General features: G+C 42.9%; 1 protein-coding gene across 2 annotated transcripts in view; it reads right to left on the reverse strand.

Annotated features, from left to right (window-relative positions):
* Positions 1-18,639, reverse strand: part of HDA9 (histone deacetylase 9) — a 95,679-nt gene that overhangs the window by 18,584 nt on the left and 58,456 nt on the right. For both annotated transcript variants that reach the window (XM_086820707.1, XM_086820708.1), the window contains exons 7-8: positions 13,779-13,871; positions 13,582-13,690 (exon numbers count right to left, since the gene is read on the reverse strand). In XM_086820707.1, coding sequence (XP_086676833.1) covers positions 13,582-13,690; positions 13,779-13,871 — 202 coding nt within the window. The remainder of the gene's footprint in view (positions 1-13,581; positions 13,691-13,778; positions 13,872-18,639) is intronic.

The raw sequence follows: 18,639 nt of genomic DNA on the forward strand, positions 1-18,639 counted from the left end.
GACAAGATGGCTCATCATCAGAAGTGCAGCATTTGTACAGTTTTAGAACCCAGTAGGATGATATTTGTCGTATGCCATGACCCCATTGTACATCCTCAGTCCAGGATAAGTCAGGCACAAGCTACATAGGTCATTCCTCAGCCTTAGTGGGTCAGTCAGTCAGTCAAGTCCCTTAACCCACTTGGAGAGAATCATTCATGCATGTAGAGTCAGTAGAAGCCTTAGGGTTTGAATCAGAAAGCACTCTGCATCTTGCATAACATGCATACATATGCCTGTGCATCATTTAGAACATCCCCAAAGCCTAAGGGAATTTACTGGGATTTATCTGGTATTTTTCCCATATTTATTAGTATTTATTTATCATTATTTGCATTATTGGGCATTTATAAATATTAATTTTATTAAATGACCAACCCCCCAGTTAGTATAAATAGGCTTGCCTAGAGCCTCTTTTGCTCATTCAGTCTTCATTGTGCTAAGAGCTCTCCTCTCTCTCTTGCTCTCAGCATAAGACTAATCCATGCCCCAGTGCCCATAAGCTTTCTTCTCCAGCCCTTGAGAACCATAGCTTCAGTCCAGCCCTAGGTGTTTGTCCTCAGCCTCTAATCAGCCTGAATTCAGTATCAATTCTTGCCACCATAGATTCAGCATACTCCTCAGCATAGTTCCACGCCAGAAATCAGTAGCAATCAGCCTGCATACCTGCGTTTTGGTGCAGCCATACAGCAGAAGACCTGCGTTTTGCTCCAGCCATACAGCAGCAGATCTACAGTCCTCTGTGGCTGCTGCGTTTCAGTCCATCAACACTCCCACAGATCAGCGTTTCTGTCCACAGCAGAAGCCAGCCCTGAAGCAACAGTCCACAACAGTTTCCAGCATTGAAACAGTTGTTTGCATCAGTGTCCAGCCTTCTCTACATCATCAACACATTCAGCAGTCATCTGGTGAAGGTAACTCAGCATTCATATGTGTTTTCAGCATTCTAACAGTGTGTAGAACAGTCCACCTTCTTCTTCTTTGAGCCTCAGGTGTGCAGCCCTTCCTCATGTCCTTGGGAGGAGTGCATAGGCTCAAGATCAAGTCATCGAGGTGTTTCTACAGCAGTGTACGGATCAGCCTTACTCCGATCCTCCGAGATCTTGCGTTTGGCTTATCTACAGTCCAAAGTCATTCTCTCTAAAGTAATAAAGCAAATACTATCTCGTTATCGGGATAGGGGGCCCTTCAGTGGGTAATTCGGGACCCAATCTAGTGTACAGTTCTCATATCTCTCTCTCTCATCTCTTTAAAGTTTGAAGTAATGAAATGGATTGCTAAACTCACGAAACTCAGGATACAGAAGACGGTGTGAGCATTTGTGTGACAGGATCAACCAATACAAAGACTTCCGCTGCATATCACATCTGTGCCAATGCTTTGTGGAAATCCGGTGCTGTATGCACCCGCACCTTGGTATATTGTAAAAGCTTCTGTGTGAATAAAGAAGTTCCGCGGCGGGGGGGGGGGGGGGGGGGGGGGGGGGGCGTGGCCGTTCCGGCTCAATGCGGTGTTATTGTATTATTTAAGGTTCTTCCGTTGTGTTGTGATGCTCTTTCTTTCGTATTTGAAGTGTTGGTCTATTCAATTATTCAAGGTCCCCTATCGGTTTCACACACAAAGCCCTTCGTACCGAGTTTCTGTCAAACCTCCAGAGATGCAAGGCAAACTCAGCCATAATGAAGCCTAGCACTAAGGGAAGTAGCAAATAGAAAGTAGTTGATAGGGAAAATGCACCGCTAAAGATAGAAAGAATAAGCACAATATCAACTGGCCGCAACTCCGACGAAAACTTTACAATGTGAAATCTGCATGTCCGCTAATACGGCTGAATTATATACCTAGATGAATCCAAGGAAAATGCCCAAATTCACCTTTTAGGAACGTGCATGTTATATATGTTATATACTCATGGTCATATATATATATATATATATATATATATATACATATACATATACATATACATATACATATATATACATATATATACATATATATATATGTATATATATCTATATATACGTATACGTATATGTATATATATATATCTATGTATATGTATATGTATATATAGATATACATATACATATACATAGATATACATATACATATACATATACATATACATATACATAGATATATATATATACACACACACACACACACACATATATATATGTGTGTGTGTGTGTGTGTGTGTGTGTGTGTGTGTGTGTGTGTGTAATATATATATGTGTGTGTGTGTGTGTGTGTGTGTGTGTGTATATATGTGTGTGTGTGTGTGTGTGTGTGTGTGTGTGTGTACATACGTGTGTGTGTGCTCGCCTGCGACCCTGCGACCCTGCGACCCTGCGACCCTGCGAAAAAGCTTGTGTGTGTGGTGCGCTCGCCTGCGACCCTGTTCGACTGCTCGCCTGCGACCCTGTTCGACTGCGACTCTACTCGCTTGTGAGCCTGCGACTCTGTTCGCCTGCGAACCTGCGACTGTCCTCGCCTGCGTCTCTGCTCGACTCTGCTCGCCACTTACCTGTCTGATAAAGCCGGCGAGTGTGTGCTGCGTTGTACATCTCTGTTTGTGTCTGTGCGCGCGTGCGTGCGTACTGTGTGTGTGTGCGTGTTTTTGTGTGTGTGTGTGTGTGTCAGCCAGCCCGACTCCTGTTCTACACCAGCGTTCTACAGCAGCAGTACTTCCTCGTCTGCAGCAGCATTAGGGTTTCTACTTCATTTGGGGCTTGCAGCAGATTCGGCCAGTGGTACCGCAGCAAATTCTTGTCTGCAGCAGCAGTAGGGCTTACAGCAGTTCTGGGGATTATAGAAAATTTAAGGTGTGCATGATGGAATCACCTGAGCTGGCCATTTATAAGCGTTGGAAAGCAATGAACACCTCGAATTTGGATGCCATGTCTTTGATTAAGGAATGCCTGCATGAGGATTTCGAAGAAGCAAGATGTGCTTGGGAAGGACCTGCTCCAGTCACAGAAGTGCGTATTCCGGTGCAGGAGCTCATGGATCCGGTTGCGCAGTATGCATTGAATGCAGTGATTCTCTTTTTCCCGGGCAAGATGCCTAGTGCACAGGATGTGGGACAATGGGTTGATTTCTTGCTTAAGCGTCAAGCAGTCCGGGGTGTTTATTTTGGAGCAAGAGGATTCTATGAGGTCTTGTTAGCAGACATGGAAGCTAGAGATGCTTTGTTGGAAATGTCTCCCCTCTTCTTCAATACGCAAATGACTCATGTTCTTCCCTGGGCTCTTCCTAAAGATTATCAAAGCCTTATTCGACATAAGTGCCCGGTTTGGGTTGAAGTGGTGGATTTTCCTCGTACTTGGCGTCATTTTCTTCCTTTGTTGGCTGCTCAATTGGGCAAAGTGATTTGCCCCCCGAAGTTGGATGCCAATACAAATCGTTTTTGTATTCTATGGGACACTGATCTTCCTGCTCCTACGGGCATTACCGTTGATTCTGGGGACACAGTGGTCGGAAAGCGACCATTCAAGCTTAAATGGGGGAAATTTGCCAATTCCTGTTTTCGCTGTGGCAAATTTGGTCATATGCAATCTGAATGTTCTGAACCAAATCTACAACCCCCTCCTTCGGCTGTCCCTACCCCTCAGACTCCTCCTCCAGTGAAATCTTCCCCTGAGGCACAATCTAAAGGTGCTTCCGCATTCACATCAACACCTGGACTAAATAAAGGTAAAGGGAAGCAGTCTCAAATGCCAAGTCTTCCTGCTTCCCCGAACATCAAAGACAAGGGCAAAGAGAAGCTTCCTGCTACTCAGGCGTGGATAGTACCCAAGAAAACTATCAAAGCACGTACTCTACCATCTTCTCGCAATTATGTGCCCCCCTTGAAGAATGTTGCTCAGCAAAAACTGCCTTGTAATGATAACTCTTCCTTGGCTCAGGCCTGGGATAAAGTTGTTCGATCTTATAAGGAAGTAGTTACAGGGGGCACCGCTTCAACGTCGGATGGCCATCACTTGTTTCCTCCACATTCGAGTTTTGATTTGGCAGCTGATGTTTCCGCGACAGATGCGGATGTGCCCATGGGCACGAGTTCTTAAGCTTTCTGTTGGTTTTCTCGCCCACTGTATATACCATTTAAGATGCATAGTTCTATACATTGCATTTCATATAATGTGCGCGGATTATGCAATCAGGATAAATGGAGGCTAACCTGGCCCTATGTACATACTTGCAAAGCAGATATTGTTGTTCTTCAAGAGCATAATCAGCATAATTTTGCCGGACAAACTTCCTATTTTGCGGGATATTGGATAGCTTATGCAGGATCTGCTGGATACTCTGGAGTGCTGATGCTTGTTCGCCATGAATTATTTCCCACGTTGGTATTCAATGATCCAGCTGGTAGATGGATGGTCATTCAATGTATTATCAATGGGGAAGTTTTTGAGTTTGGTGGTGTGTAGATGGATGGTCAATGATTGTATTATCAATGGGGAAGTTTTTTGAGTTTGGTGGTGTGTATGCATACACAGCCTCTACTGACAGGGCTCGTTTGTGGCATGCCATCTCCTCTTATTGTTGGCGTTCTAATGCATTTCTTTGTGGCGATTTTAATAATGCTCCAAATCATGTGGATAATACTACTGGACATTCTCACATGCTTCATGTGGAACGACAAGCTTGGGATCTCTTTCAGCACACATGTAATGCCCTGGATTTGTGGCCTCTGTTGCAAGCCAATGATCCAGGATTCACATTTCAGCATAACACTCGATCAATGTATCGTGCTCGTCTGGACCGATGGTATCTCTTTCAGATGCAGCAGTATGATGATTTTGTATGTGATATGTGGATTGATTACTCCTTGTGTCTCTCGGATCATGCTCCGATATGCTTGAAAATACAATTCGGTTCATGTTCTGTCAATGATTCATTAACTAGAAAGAGACTTCTGCATGTCAATAATGCTTATCTTAAGCATGAGGTTTTTCGCAATCTGATTGTGGATATTATTTCGCCATTGATCTCTCAAATGCATGTTGATATGGACACAGCATGGTTTCGTTTTGTTATGCGGGTTCAATGTGTGATCCAGGATTATGGCAGACACTATTTATCGCATTTCAGAGAGCAAGTTCAACAGGCCAAAGGCACTTGTCAAAGTTTGATGCATCTGGCTAACACTTCATCTCTTACTGAAATCCAGATGACAGAGTTGCTTTCTGCTCGTGCTTTGTTGCATCGTAATGATGAGAGAAAATTGGCAAAGTGGCAGACTAGAGCTCGCCAAAAGGCTATAGCGGATAAAGGATGCACTTCTAAACAATTCTTTCGTCATCTACATCTTTCTAGGCAGTCTCAATCTATTAAGAGGATTAAACTCCCGACTGGTGATTGGACTACCTCTAGTGTGGGGCTTGCACGGGCCATGGAATCTCATTATGGCAAGATTTTTGAGGCCTCTTCTCTCACGCAGGAAGGTCGAGAGGCTCGTCGCTTGTTTTTATCTCAAGTTGCACCGATTTTATCGGCGCACCAGGCTCAACTTTTCGAAGCCCCCTTCACGGAGACAGAATTGTATGCCAGTCTGTGTGATTTGGGCCGTTGGAAATCTCCCGGTTGGGATGGCCTTACTGTAGAATTTTTCTTGTCGTTTTGGCACTACCTGGATCAGCCACTATTGTTAATGATAAACAGGGCATGGGAGCAACAGGTTTTGCCTTCATCTTGGAAAGAAGGCTTGCTCAAGTTGATTCCAAAGCAAGCACTTTGTGAAGAGTTCTCGCAATGGAGGCCGATTACGCTCATGCCTGTGGTTTATAAATTGCTGGCTAAAATGCTTGTCAATAGACTTAAAGGGTTTTTGCATGATGGTTTGCATCCATCTCAGTATGGCTTCATTCCACGAAGGCAAATTACTGATAATCTAGCAAATGTCATCATTGGCATGGAGTATGCGAAATACACTCGACAAGATGTATTGGTCATGCAGGTTGACATTGAAAAGGCATTTGACACTGTTCTTTGGGATTACATTGCAGATACCATGCTTCGGCTGGGATTTGGGCCTAAGCTATCCTCTGTGGTTTATTTCTTGTATGCTGACAGTACCTCTGCCGGTTTGTTGGATGGTTTTCTCACAGATCCTTGGCATTTGGGACGTTCAGTAAGGCAAGGTTGTCCTCTCAGTGCTTTGCTTTATGCGATTGCTACTCATCCCCTGCTTATGTATTTGGAATCTTTGACTTCATCTGGAAGATTGCAGGGCTTGAAATTACCCTCTCGGAAACATTTTATTGCGCAAGCTTATGCAGATGATTCTCTCTTTATGCCTCGCAATCACCAAGATGATGTGGAACAAATTATGCACACTCTTCATTTGTTTGGATTGGCAGCAGGCCTCAAAGTGAATTTTCGTAAATCCAAACTATTGGCTCTGACTGAGTATGATTGGCATAAGCTGCTTTGGCCAGGCGAACTTGTTCCTCCGAACATTATAGTTCGTCATTTGGGTTATCCGCTGGGTTGGACTGTATCGGCTACACGGACATTGGATTGGGTAGCCGAGCGCTTGCACTCCAAGTTACATTATTGGAAGTTGTCCACTTGGCCGCTTCATGTGCGTCTTAGAATTGTGCAATGCATTCTTGTAGCTTATGTGCAGTTTTATCTACCTTTGCTATATTGGTCTCAATCCCGCTTGAAGTCCCTTATGTCAAGTATATTGGCGCATTTCTGGCGCACTTCATCTCGTGGAAAGGGCCTCAGATTGTTATCCATGGACAAGTTATGCTCTCCTAAGCGCCTTGGAGGCCTGAATATTTTGGATTTGAGACGTCATGTTTTGGCTAGGAAAGCTATGCTTTTGCCGGTTTTGTTGGATCAGCAGCAACCCTGGACTCTCATGGTGTCCCATTTGTGTCGGCATATTGTCACACCATTCTATGGTCATTGGCAACCCACATACTGGGATCTTATATGTGGAAAGCTTGAAGGACACATTCCGAGATGTCCTTTCACTTCTTCTCTCATTATTGATTGGAAGGAAGTTACTTCACATATGATATGGCATGGTTCCCGATCTTTGATGGGCAATTCCCTGCGGCTAGAGAGTTTGCATTGGAGTCGTGTATTTTCTTCCACTTTGGTTGACCGTTCACCTCGTCAGGCATATTTTCTATCTCAAAAAGGAATATGTCAGATACATCAGGTGGTGGATGACACTGGTCAGGTTCTTTCCTTCTCTGTTGCGGCGGATCGTTTTCGATTGGGATCCCATTATTCTCATCTTTGGACAGAAATTCAGCGGATGATTGCTGATATTTCTCCTTTACCTCGCTTGAATGTGGATTCCCGTCTATCTGATTGGAATCTTGGAGCCACTGCTATGAAATGTATTTCAGCTGGGACAGTTTATGCCCTCTTGCAATCGGATGCATGGATAGTCAGACATGGTAATCAGCTATGGTCTCTCTCCAAATCTTCAATGTGGTGGAAACGTACATTGTTTCGCATTTGGAAAAGTCATCTGCCTCTCAAAGAACGCCTGTTCTTGTGGCGCTGTTTGGTTGGTGCTCTTCCTGTTGGTAGCTTGTTACATGCACGTCATATTGCGCCTTCACGTTGTGTCCGATGTAAAGCTACTGAGGAGACTGTCCCACATTTACTATGGGGTTGCGTATGCTCCAGATCGTTCATTCGCCGGGTCTCGACTGCTCTTCGCCTTCATTTCCCTTCGGGCATTTTTCACAGATGCTTTTGGCTTTTTGGGGTGTTACAAGCATCACAGTCTCACTTTGCTGTATTTTTCAGCTGGGTCCGATTCTGGGTCTTTTGGACCATATGGCATGTTCGGAACAACCTCATGTTCCAAGCCAATGACATTGTTCCCTTCCATTACTTCAAGTTCTCGCTTGGTCACGCGCTTCATTTTGCTTATGATGCTGGGGACATCACTCTTGATGCTTATAGGATTTACTTTGATTGCTTCTAGGTAGTGAAGCCTATAGTTACTCTTCTTTTTCTGGGTTTTCCTCGCTTAGAGGTTTCCCACTTGTAAATAAAAAGTGTGGTCTTTTTGGTGGGTTTTCCTCGTTTTGAGGTTTCCCACCTGTAATTAATGACATGAAGCTTTACAAAAAAAAAAAAAAGTGTGTGTGTACATACATACATACATATATATGTATATGTATATGTATATGTATATGTATATGTATGTGTGTGTGTGTGTGTGTGTGTGTGTGTGTGTGTGTGTGTGTGTGTGTGCACACACACTTTTTAGTGAAACCATTGATTTTAATTAACTTAATGTAGAACCGCTACCACCCAGAGTGGATGGAACCTAGAAACAGTGGGAAAACACTTCTAAGATATGCGGAGAGAAGTCTCTAATATGATAGGCATCATATAGAGAGGCATGCAAAGAATGCCTAAAAAATGCATACGTATCTAAGGGGGCATGCATGAAGGTCTGATGATTTCTATCATGCCAAATAGTCCAAAAGAGAGTAAATCTGACCCAAGCAATGAAAGGGGCATATACGTCCAGCGATGAGGGGAACTTCCCAAAGAGCCAAAATTGCTTGAAGAAACGTTTCGATGGGAAACGAATCTGCAGGCGTGCCGACAATGCCACAATGAACTGCCTGGTAACCGAACACTGCCATAATAGGTGTGAAAGGGTCTCACTGCAGCAAGAGAAGCGCACACAGTGCGACGATGCAATACGTCGTTTTGCCAATGTCATCCCCACCCGTAACACCCCGAGCAGACATCTCCACATGAAAACTTTTTGCTTCAAAGGACGACCATTCTTCCATATACAGCGTAGGCACCGAGTCCACCATCTGAGAGGTTTATTAAGTCTCCAAAGCTGATTGGCATGTACACACACACACACACACACACACACACACACACACATATGTGTGTGTGTGTGTGTGTGTGTGTGTGTGTGTGTGTGTGTGTGTGTGTGTGTGTGTGTGCGCGCGCACTACGATTCAGTCTTTCCCTGCCATACTTTTCCCATAACTCTATAGTGTCCTTTTTGCAGTTTTTCTCTACCGCTTTCTTGCACTTTTTCTGCATTACTGTTCTATTCCACTTTCCTTCTTGCCTTCGTAACCTCACAGCCACCTTCTATCAATATCAGCCTGTTCCTTTTCACAGCCTTTCCCTTTCCGTGGTTCTATCAATGGCTTCAGCCTTAGATGTTTGTACATATGCCCGAAAAGAAAGATCTGCAGATGCTAAGCGCCGCCTATCAGAGCCGGCTTTACAAGATGATGCATTTACGTTGGAAGCTCAGTATGTGTTTGATACCCTTGAGGACCTGTTTTATCCACAACAATTTGCAGATTTTAGCCCTCATCTCCTTATAGATTTCTCATTGGGCTTGTCAGATCATGCTCCATTGTGGATGAATTTGCAGCTTGGCATGCCTCTGGATGATTTGCCATTTCTCTCCAGTAGACTATTGCATGTTAATCGGGCTTATTTTCAACATCACAATTTTCAGCAAATGATCAGATTGGCCATTCATCCTTTGCCATTTCATGCCCAGGAGGACATGAATTATGCTTGGGACAGCTTCGTCTCTCGTATTCAGAATGTCATTAGGGAGTATGGCAAATGGCATATGATAAAATGGAGGAATGAGGTTAAATGGGCAAAAAGGACAGCACAACATTTGACTGAATTTTCTCAGTCGAGGCCACTCTCTGATTCAGAAAAGGATTCCCTTTCACATGCACAATTTAAACTTGCTGTTAATGATCAGAGGAAATTGCACAAATGGCAGATTAGGGTAAGAATGAAGCCCCTCATGGATAAGGGCTGCTCTTCAAAATCCTTTTTCCAGGGCTTGCATGCTACTCGAAATAAAAATTCATGTCTAAGGGTTAGGAAACTGGATGGCTCTTGGACTCACTCTTTCTCTGATCTCCAAGATGAATGCCACAATTATTTCCAGGAATTGTTTTCTGCTCCTGGTTCCCCATCTAATCAAGTGACTGATGCCAGGACTGAATTTCTTCGATATGTTTTTGGAATAGTTGAAATGGATGATGCTCTTACCTTGGAAAGGCCTTTTACTGACACAGAACTTGATAATGCGTTGTTCCACCTCAGCAAATACAAGTCCCCTGGCTGGGATGGCCTCACAGTGGAATTTTATATTTCTTTTTGGAATGATTTGAAAGAGGTCCTTTTGCGAATGATCAATGTGGCCTGGGAAGAAAATCAGTTACCGCACTCTTGGAAGCATGGTATAGTCAAGCTTGTCCCCAAAAAACATCTGTGTGATCATATATCAGATTGGAGGCCTATTACTTTGATGCCTGTACTTTACAAACTTATTGCCAAAATGATTGTACATAGGCTTCACAGGATATTGCATGCAGGACTTCATCCTCATCAGTATGGTTTTGTGCCGCGAAGACAAATCCATGACAATATATCCAATGCCTTGACTGCAATTGAATATGCTAAGTATTCGCATCAAGATGTGCTTATATTGCAGGTGGATATTGCCAAGGCATTTGACAATGTTCAATGGGATTTCATCTCTCAGATCATGACAAAGTCGGGGCCTGGTCCCAAGATGGCAAAAGCTGTTTACTGGCTTTATTCTGGCTCTACTGCTCAGTGCATTCTTGGGCGCCATCTGTCTCGGTCATGGATATTGGGTCGATCAGTTAGACAGGGCTGCCCTCTCAGTGCTCTCTTCTATGCCATTGCGACCCATCCTCTTTTGATGTATCTTGATCATCTTACAAACACAGGACAGATTACTGGTCTCAAAATCCCAGGGGCTACATCTTTTTTGGCACAAGCATATGCTGATGATTCCTTCTTCATGCCACAAAATTCTCCTCAGGAACTTCGCATGCTTATGGCCACTCTTTCTTTATATGGGTTGGCAGCGGGATTGCATGTCAATTTTGAAAAATCTAAATTACTCCCCCTGAAACAATGTAACTGGCATTCTATTCTTTGGCCGGGTCAGGTGGTGCATTCCGGAGATATTGTCAGGCATTTGGGATATCCCATAGGATGGCATATCACCAGAAAGCAGCAGTTAAAATGGATTTTCCAAAGACTTCAACATAAACTGGAATACTGGAAGATTTCTACTTGGCCTCTTCATGTCAGGCTCAGAATAGTACAATCCATTGTTATGTCTTATGTCCAGTTCTATTTGCCCTTACTGCATTGGTCCTCCAGGGATATTTCAGCTTTTATGTCTCAAGCTATGGAGATTATGGAAGACAAAAACTGCTGTGAAAGCATTGAGACTGATGAAGATGGAAATGGTGTGCTCCCCAAGGATGCATGGTGGACTTAATGTCCTCAATATAAAATATCATGTACTTGCAAGGAAGGCTACAATGTTGCATACTTTTTTCCGTCAACAGCAACCATAGACTTGTATGTTAGCATCCATGTGTGTCAACATGAGAACTTCTGCTTATGGTCATTGGATTACGGATCATTGGGAGGTTGTGATTGGGAGATTTGTAGGGAGGATACCTGGTTGTCCTTTCTCTACTGCCCTCATACTTGACAAGTTCTCTCTAAGGTCAAATGGGCTCCTGATAATTGCTTGGAGACAAACTCGATGAGGAAAGAAAGTATTCATTGGAGTGCCATCTTTGACACTCCACTGGCTTTACAGGAACCTGTTCGGGCATACAATCTTATGAAATTGGGAATTAGGTACGTACATGATGTGGTAGATGATCGGGATATGTCTTATCCTTTCCCCGGGCCACTGCTTCCTATGCATTGGGAATGCACCATAGGTTGATATGGAAGAAAATTGCTGATTTATTGCATACCTTTTTACCTATTCCACCCGTGGCTGACACAAACAGGCTTCTCGATTGGCAATTGCAACCATCTGCTACATGCATTCATCCTGTTCCCCTTCCTGCCTTAACCTCCATCAAAGCCTACAGGCTTCTTCAGCCTGCCCCATGGATTCATCAACATGCTAATTCTCTATGGCATATAAGGAAGCCCCTCTCATGGTGGAGAAAGAATCTCCGGATGTTGTGGAAGTGTAAAATGCCATTGAAACAAAGACTTTTTCTTTGGAGATGTTTGACAGGTACATTGTCAGTGGGGGTCATACTTGCTAGACGTCACATTGCACCTTCCACATGTCTAAAATGTCAGGCTCCCTCAGAGACTGTTCTTCATCTGCTCTGGCACTGCCCTTGTTCCAGGATCCTCCTCAGGAGAATTTCAGATTTTCTTCGGCTCCGTTTCCCTAGTCACAATTTTGGGAAACATTTCTGGCTTTTTGGCAGATATATGCGGTCCTTGTCCCAATACTCACTATTTCTCTCTTGGGTGAGATATTGGGCTCTTTGGACAATCTGGAGTGAGCATAATTTGGCATACTTGGGTCGGCAGAATCACCAGTCATATGAATCCTTCAGAGCCTCATTGCGGCAATCCTTATATGATGCCTGCCATGAGGGTGATATGGATGCTTCTTGTTTAGAGCTTTTCTCTTTGTGTTTCTGACATTTGGGATACTCTCCGCTTCGGAGACTTCCCATCTTGTAAATTTATGAGCATATAAATATACTGCACTGGATATTACAAAAAAAAAAGTGTGTGTGTGTGCATAGATATACATATATACATAGATATATGTATATACACGCACACACACACACACACATATATTAAGATCATCTTCTATCCCCTTCATGGAGTAAAGTTAAGTATCCCCATCCTTATTCGAATGGATGTCAATAAACTGTGGGTAAGAATACGCCATGCCAAGAGACAGGAGTGTCATTTTTGTCCCTCTATCAGTCAGTAGCAAAATCAACCCGTGTCATTCTCTTTTGGACATCACAAATTCCCGCAGTCAACATGTTTGTCTCCGTGTCTGAGAGGCCTTAATAGAAGAGGCTGGCTCTCTTATCACATCAGAACCACTGAATATATCCACCAAACCCCAGTCTCATCTTGTTTTAGTCATTCCAGAAATAATCGATTGCCTGCCGATTTCATCCTGAGTGCATGGAACAGATTGCTGCGCATTGGATCTAAGCTTGCACCATCCATTAATGATAGAAACTAGCGAAGGGAAGCAGGGCATCCTAATATCTGCCTATGTGAAAATAAAGTGGGGTTCCCACTTCCCACGCTTTGCATAAGATAACAAGAAAATAAATGATTCCCTGGAAGAAGGCCGCACAATAATTTTTTTCAATAAAGCTACCCTTTTTGCTTAAATAATATGGTAAGTCTCCCATGCAACTCGTTGCCTTACTGTCATAGTTCTAGTCTCCCATGCAACTGATTTCCTGGAGTCATGATCAAGCCCTGATCAACATAGTTGCAAATCAATCTCCTTGACTGCCCTACACATGGTCATGAAGCACCAGCAAGTTGCGGCAAGGAGCTAATCCTTTGAAGGAAGAACAATAAGGACCCTATATCTAGTAGTCTCATTAATAAACCTTCATTCCTTGCCTCTTAAAAACTTTCAAATCTTCAATTATGAGATGGTAATAGTCAATGAGATAGCACATGACGACTTGACTCTACCTTCAATGGAAAGGTTGAAGCAGCCAAGCCGATCTCCTGCAAGAGAATCAGCTCCACATTGTAGCACAATGGCACCAGGCTGATAGAACTCTACAACCTTTGAAATGATCTGCCATCCACACTTTACATCAGCTTAGATTTGGGCCAAAAGAATTGTGCATTTTTCATTACTATACAACTTGTTCAAAAGCATTTACCAACTTGAACATTCCGGTAAAGCTAGTATCATCAATCCCAGCTTTGAGTGGCACGTTAATTGCGTAGTACTTCCCTTCATTTGATCCCACATCCTTTGACACAAAAATTAACCAGATAAATAGGAATTAACAGCATAATTCAAATGAAGAATTCACCAGACTTGCCTTAATTGTTTTAAAAGAGATAAGCTTACAGTGAGTTCTTTAAATTTGATAATTTTTGTATAAAATCATTTCATGGAAGAGGGAGAAAATAAATTCTCCTGTACTTTCTTGGATTGGATTACAAATTAATTAAACTCTTTATGTACATTTGAATGCTAAATTATGGATATCCAAACGATTAGAATGTTGATGTGATATATATTACACTGGTTTTCAAGTATTTCACACATTATGGCTTCTTTATAATGTAATAATATATATACCTAGATGAATCAAGGAACATGCCCAAATTCACCTTTTAGGAACGTGCATGTTATATACTCATGGTAGTCCATTCTCAAGACTATATAACTATCAACTCCATTATGCATAGTTGGACTAGTAGATACTACGACATCCCCACTAACGCCATCACTGCCAAATAGTGGGTGTAGAACTTTGTATCAAGATATGCTCGCACACACGCACTCCACACACACACACACACACACACACACACACACACACACATAAGAGCATATATTCACACAAAGGCCTTCGTACTGAGTTTCTGTCAAACCTCCAGAGATGCAGAGCAGACTCAGCCATAATGAAGCCTAGCACTAAGGGAAGTAGCAAATAGAAAGGATTAGTACAGCAAATAAGTAGTTGATAGGGAAAATGCACCGCTAAAGATAGAAATAATTAGCACAATACAAACTGGCCGCAACTCGGACGAAAACTTCACAATGTAAAATCTGCATGTCCGCTAATATGGCTGAAATATATACCTAGATGAATCCACGAACATGCCCAAATTCACCTTTTAGAAACGTGCATGTTATATACTCATGGTAGTCCATCCTCAAGACTATATAACTATCAACTCCATTATGTATAGTATGGACTAGATACTACGACATTCCCACTAACGTCATCAGTGCCCAATAGTGGGTGTAGAACTCTGTATCAAGATATGCTCTCACACACGCACTCCACACACACACACACACACACACACACACACACACACAAGAGCATATATTCACACAAAGGCCTTCGTACTGAGTTTCTGTCAAACCTCCAGAGATGCAACAATAACATGCTGGTTCTAAAAAAGAGGTAATCACTGTTAAAAATAAAATAGGGAAAAAAAAAGGGTTTAACATTTGGGAGGGGAACAGGGAGGGAGGGTGTGTATGTGTGTGTTTGGGGGGGGGGGGGGGGGGGGTGTGTTTTGTGTGTATATGCGAGTGTGTGTTTTATGTGTGTGTGGATAGAGAGTGTGCACTTGCGGTTGTTTCTATTATATGTTTTTTGCTTGGTTTTTGTTTTAATTTTAAGTTTTTTGGTGACCTACACACAAGGAGGAGATTCCAGGTTCCCCATTTTTTACATACACCGCATAGCTTGGCCGTAGGATCTAGATGCCCGAGGTCAAGGGCACTCCGGCACTCACAATCCCAGGGCCTCTCACCGCACATTCTCTCGGATTTTTGGAAGAGGCTATGGGAGAGTTTTTGGCCTCTGAAGATCACTCTCTTTTGTGGCTACTGGCACATACATATTTGGCAGTAGGCACGTGGTTGACCATTGGAGGTAGACCAGCATCATGTCCGAGATGTGGCCATCCCCAGGAGTCTCAACGACATTGTCCTTGGGATTGCCTGAAGGCTCAGTAAGTGTGGCAGCGAATTCTTCGCATCTTCACTATGGACAGGGCCTCTTCCCATACTATTACATGGGGCACTATTGCTTGGGCCACTAAGGCCGAGGTTGTCATGGCTTACGAGGAGGAAGGTGGGAGACTAGCCCTTTAGGTCTCTCACCTCCGCATCTCGGTAGTGCCAGTTCCAACCCCATCGACTCTTGGTTCGTGTGAGAGATGGGAGATTTGTAGCAGCATTGCCACATGGCACATCTGGAGAGCTTGATGCAGCAAAGCCATCGAAGGCACCCACACTCTGCCTGCAAAGTCCATCAAGAGGATCTGGCTCAACATCATTCACACCCTCCACGGCAAGTGAGGGAAGCTTCAGGGTTGTTTTGACCGTATGCGGAAGCGACGGGAAGCCTATGTGGTTATCCCCCCCCCCCAAATCCATTGCACGAGATAGTCTTCTCCTTCTACAGTAGCCAACAGGAGGAGAAGTGCATCCTTTCCTATTTTTTCGTTCTTTAATCCTTGCTCCATACTTCGAGGCGAGTTCGAATGTAGCCTTTTAAGGCTGGCTTTTATTAACTAATAGAAGAAGGATCTTGTTTCCGGAAAAAAAAAAAGTTTTTAGATCATTCCCAAGTATGTCTATCTATAGCAATAATAGCAAGTGCTACATTACATATATACAAATGGGGTTCAAGGCCTCTGGCTTACTTTGTAAGCTCAATGAGCAAGGGTGAAAAATCGCTTGCCCATCCATGATGAAAGCTTTGAAGCCACCACGCCACCAATTTGGTAGGTACACTTCATTAAGCTTTGGCCTTCCAGCTCGTGAGTTGGTGTTGTGGCATCGCACACAGGGTTGTTTTGAGACCTTGGTGCTCCCTTTGAGCCTACTTGGTTGTGCCACAGAAGTTTGTGTGCGGCTTTCTTGGAGGTTTGGCACCGTAGCTAGCTCGCCTTTGATGATAATAGAGACAGGTAGGGCCACCACACATGGGCTTGGTGATGACTCTTGCTTCTTGGTGTCAATGAGAGTTTCAAACCTCATCGGTGGCTCTTGCGTAGAGACCGGCACCACCGCTATCCATTCCCGCATAAGCTTTGGGGTGGCATTGTTGAGATTACATGGTGCTTGCGAGAGAGAGAGAGAGAGAGAGAGAGAGAGAGAGAGAGAGAGTTATATTATTGTCTTCAAAAGACCCGGAGGGTCTATGAGACCAAAATGATGTGTACATAGTGTCTATGAGATCTTGACATGGATGAAATAAGATAAAACAACATTAAACTAAAGCTGAAAAATTGAAAGCTAAGATCTCAACCTCTGAGATTATACAAGATGAAAAATCTAGATCCTACTATGCCAGGTATAGGGTACAATAAGTGATGGGATATGGGAGAGCTTAATAAAAATAGTCAATCAACCATGTATGTCAGGCAAGGGCCTACCAAGATGTCCATCATGGGTGATACAAGAAGGCTATAGCTATCGATAGTCTGCTATAGGATCGAGGCTGCTCAATGGTGGGCCAGGATCTCCTGAATCTAGGGCTGGTGAGGGCGGGTGGTCAAAGTCCGACGGGACGAGGACGTCTAACTCTAGGTCCTTTGATTGCTCTTTGGCCATCTTCTTAAAACACTTATCTTATGTATGTCCAATCCTTTTGCAATAGGTGCACTTGATGATCTTTCTTTCTTGCTTGCCTTTCATCCTCAAGAGGAAAACTTTCTCTAACACAAGTGATACTTCAGCCAGCTCTTTAAGATGGCAGTCTTGTCACAAGAAACGGTTCGTCCAATTCATCGTTTCGTTATTTCGAGCGTTTTGTTTTGTTTTGTCTCGTCTCTATGGACGAAACAAAGTGGTTTTGAAGTGACACTTGTGAGACCAAATTGGAAAAAAGTGAGAATTTAAGGAAATCATAGGAAATTCAACAATTGGGCGTGACGATTGAGGTTGAAAGTAAGAAATTGGGATTCATTAAATTAGGGGAAAGTGAAAAATCAAAGAAATTGTAGGAAATTTCAACAATTGGTGTGAAATTAGATGCAATTGAGGCTAAGATATAAATTTGGCATTTAAAAATTGCAAGTACGTGATAATTGAAGAGCTAGTAGAACACTTGTTGAAAATTTCAACAATGGATGTGAAATTAGGTGAAATTGACCAAGACGTTGAATTTGGGCGAAACGGTGTTTTATTGATTATGAGATTGAAAGCATGAAACTGGGATTTGTAAATTAGGGAAAATAGAAGAGCTAGTAGAATAATTTTAAGAAATTTTAACAATTGGGTGTAAAATTAGGTGAAATTGACCAAGAAGTCAAATTTGAGGAGTGTTACACGTAGTCACAATAAACTTTTGTCTGCCATTGTTATGCCTTTACGGATTAATAATGAAAATTGACATTGAGAGGAGGGGGAGGAGACAAAAGAGCACAAGAATAAGGTTTCTTTTTTAAATGAAGTTTGGGTGAAATGGCATTTTGGTTGGGAGTATTTCATTTCATTTCGAAACATTTCATCTGTTTCATGTTTCATAGGGAAAAAAGGGTTTTCATGTGACTATGGTCTTCATCAATAAGAATTGCTACCAACTCATCATATTCCATCTCACGAGAGATCCTTAGTATGCTTAGGATCTCATAGTTTTTTGAAATCGCTTCTATGTTGGTAAATAGCATAGCTTTCGTATCATTTTCATCAACTTGTGCTTTGGTGGCAGCAATCTGTTGAATGATGGAGCCTAAGTTGCTCAAATGTTCACCCAAAGTTTGATTCTCGTTCATCCTTAAAATTAAAAAAAAAATTGTTTAAGGAATACCTTTGAGTTCTTGATTTTGTTGCCGAAAAGGTTTTCCAGCTTCTCCCATATCTCTTGGGCTGTTTTGTCGAAGTCCACATGGTGGATGAGATTGCCAGCAAGCCCCAAGCCAATCAGTCCCTTGCTTTGTCATTCTTGTGCTCCCATATAGGGGTTTTCTAGGCATCTGCTTCAAGCGGCTTGTTTGTTCCTTTGACGATGTTCCACACACCTTCTCACATCAAAAGAAGTC

Source organism: Cibotium barometz, chromosome 26 (genome assembly GCF_041138505.1).
Source record: "Cibotium barometz isolate CiBa-2024 chromosome 26, ASM4113850v1, whole genome shotgun sequence".
In the NCBI taxonomy this organism is placed as follows: Eukaryota; Viridiplantae; Streptophyta; class Polypodiopsida; order Cyatheales; family Cibotiaceae; genus Cibotium; species Cibotium barometz.